The sequence below is a fragment of the Muntiacus reevesi genome, chromosome 18 (genome assembly GCF_963930625.1).
Source record: "Muntiacus reevesi chromosome 18, mMunRee1.1, whole genome shotgun sequence".
NCBI classification, from domain to species: Eukaryota; Metazoa; Chordata; class Mammalia; order Artiodactyla; family Cervidae; genus Muntiacus; species Muntiacus reevesi.
In genome coordinates this window covers 19,700,483-19,702,950 of record NC_089266.1, presented here as the reverse complement: position 1 = coordinate 19,702,950, position 2,468 = coordinate 19,700,483, and the positions used below count along the sequence as shown (strand labels likewise).

At 61.1% G+C, this 2,468-nt stretch overlaps 1 protein-coding gene across 1 annotated transcript; it reads left to right on the top strand.

The window, feature by feature from the left end:
• Positions 1–239: 239 nt before the first annotated feature.
• RAMP2 (receptor activity modifying protein 2) lies at positions 240–2,122 on the top strand. The gene is made up of 4 exons (XM_065909196.1): positions 240–475; positions 909–974; positions 1,440–1,551; positions 1,678–2,122. Exons 1-4 carry the CDS (start codon positions 376–378, stop codon positions 1,931–1,933), a joined length of 534 nt encoding a protein of 177 aa, XP_065765268.1. The 5' UTR covers positions 240–375; the 3' UTR covers positions 1,934–2,122.
• Positions 2,123–2,468: the final 346 nt, after the last annotated feature.

Genomic DNA, 2,468 nt, shown 5'->3' with positions numbered 1-2,468 from the left:
AAGGGGCCACTAGAGTTCGGGGAGCAAATGCTCGGAGACCTGACGAGTCCTGGGCGCCACGCGGCCGAGCCCAGGAAATGGATCCCGGTTCTGGGGTTACGAGGGGAGCTGTCCAGCCCCGCGGGGTGAGCTAGCAGAAGGGGTGGGCCAACGCCGGCCAGGCGGAGGGAGCGGCGGGCGCCAGGGCCGGGTGGGGCAGCGACTCCCCCTCCAGCCCGCCGGCCCCGGGCGTCGCCCCCGCCCCCCACGTGGGCGCAGCCGTCCCAGCCCCCGCGAGGAAGCGGCGCGGCTTCCTGCGGCTTGGGACCGGGATATAGGCGCCCCCGCCCGGGCCCGGCTCAGCGCCGCCGCTCCTCCTAGCCTGCTTGCCGTGCGATGGCCTCGCTCCGGGCGGAGCGCGCTGTCGGCGGCCCGTGGCTCCCCGCCACCCGCGCCGGGCGACCGGCTGCGCTCCGCCTCCTCCTCCTGCTGGGCGGTAAGCGCAGCGCCCCGAGGTCCGGGCGGGAGGCGCGGGAGGCCCTGAAGGGGAGAGGGACTGGACGGCTCGGAACGGGCCCCGGCGTGCGGGTGCGGACCGCGCTGCCCTCTGGACGGTCCCCGGGCTCACCACAGCGAGGGCGCAGCGCGGCAGCTTCCCACCTGGGGAAAAGCTGAGATGCCCGGGCCCCTGTAGAAAGCTCTTGGGAGGTCTGGAGCTGGCGAAGAAGGAGGGGTTTTGAATGTGTGAAGGAATTGGTGCGGCCCCCTCTCTTCCGGGCACCGAGGCACCGCGTGGGGGCCTGGATTGCTGCGCTGTCTCTTCTGAGAGTAGCCCTAACTTTCAAGAGTCTCAGACCCCAACCCACACCCCGCTTCTTCCTGGCTCCACATCCCATCCTCCCATCTCCCTGTCCCTTTTCTGCCCACAGCTGTCCTGAAGCCCCAGGAGTCCCTGGCTCAGCTTCTTCCCACGCCAGACGGCTCCAAGTCAGAAGGTGAGTAGCCCGCGACTGTGGGATGGTGGCCCCCGCCAAGAAGGAGAGAGGTGAGTGGGGAGGGTTTCTTTCCCACAAGCCAAGCCCCCAAACCCAATTGGTGCCCCTAAACTCCCTTCTGTTCTCTCTCTCAGGGTTTCTTGTTGTCTTTCTACCTCTCATCCCACAAAGCCCCCAACGAGCTGTGAACTGGCCCGCCTCACAGGTGGGTTAGGATATTCCAGAAAAAGTGTATGTTGAAACTGTTGCCAGGCTGGAAAGTCCAGTGTACATGGAAGGCATTAAACTTTTCCTGAGCTGGGACTCTCTCTTCAGCTGGGAGTATCTTGCTTGGGAAATTTTCTGAGGCTCTCTGGGTAGTTCCCATATTTGAAGATAGGAACAGTGGTTCCACAATGGAAGTACCTGAATCAGAGGGTTTGGAGGGTGGGGCAGGGTATGGTCAATGCCCATCTCTGCCCACAGGGAAAACGGTGTTGGAGACCTATGGGACAAATGTCCTACAATGCTGGCACGATTATGAGGTTCAAATGGACTCTATCAAGAAGGACTGGTGTGACTGGGCCCTGATTAGCAGGTAGGGGCAGTGCTGGAGGGCGGCTTGGGCCAGGCGTGGGGCTTGCTCCCTGCGGGTGAGTGAGTGTGGGGCAGTCCTCTTTCTGGCCCCAACCCTTCCCTCACGCTAGTCCTCTCCTGTCTCTAGGCCTTATAGCTTCCTTCGAGACTGCTTGGAAAAGGGTGCAGAAGAGTTTGGCCTGGGCTTCCCCAATCCCTGGGCAGAAGCGATCATCTTTGAGACTCACCACATCCACTTTGCCAACTGCTCCCTGGTGCAACCCACCTTCTCAGATCCCCCAGAGGATGTGCTCCTGGCCATGATCATAGCCCCCATCTGCCTCATCCCCTTCCTCGTCACCCTCGTGGTGTGGAGGAGTAAAGACAGTGAAGCCCAGACCTAGGGTGGCAAGAGCTGTTTGGCAGCCATCTTGCTCCTTTCCTCGGCCACCACCTGGTCTCTCACTTCCCCTCCCTACTTCTTTCTCTCGCTCCCACCCTAACTGGAGATTCTTAAATTGGTGGAAATGGAAGCTGGGTGGGGTCATCATGCAAGTTCTGTAATCTTCAAAATAAACCTTTTTTTTTTTTTTTGTACATTGTTCCCCTCTCCATTCCAGGGGGAGCCTGTGTCCTTCCAGAGACTCTGCCATTCCCACAGGCCCTCAGCTCTGGGCAGCAGAGCTAGAAGAATCTAGATGTTTTGTTCCCTTACTGGCCCCTTCCAAACTCCCTCCCCCACCTGAAGGCCACGCCCCTATATCCCTTCCTCCCAAGGCCAGGCCTTTCCTGCCCTTACCCAAACCCAGCTTCAGGAAACTTGCAGGAAGAGACTCCCTTCCCGTCTGGACAGCCGCTGGGGAGGTGAGGGGGGTGGGACGAGAGAGGACTCTCCGCTGTGCTTCTGCATGGAGGGGGTGCCATCCAGAAGCGCTCAAT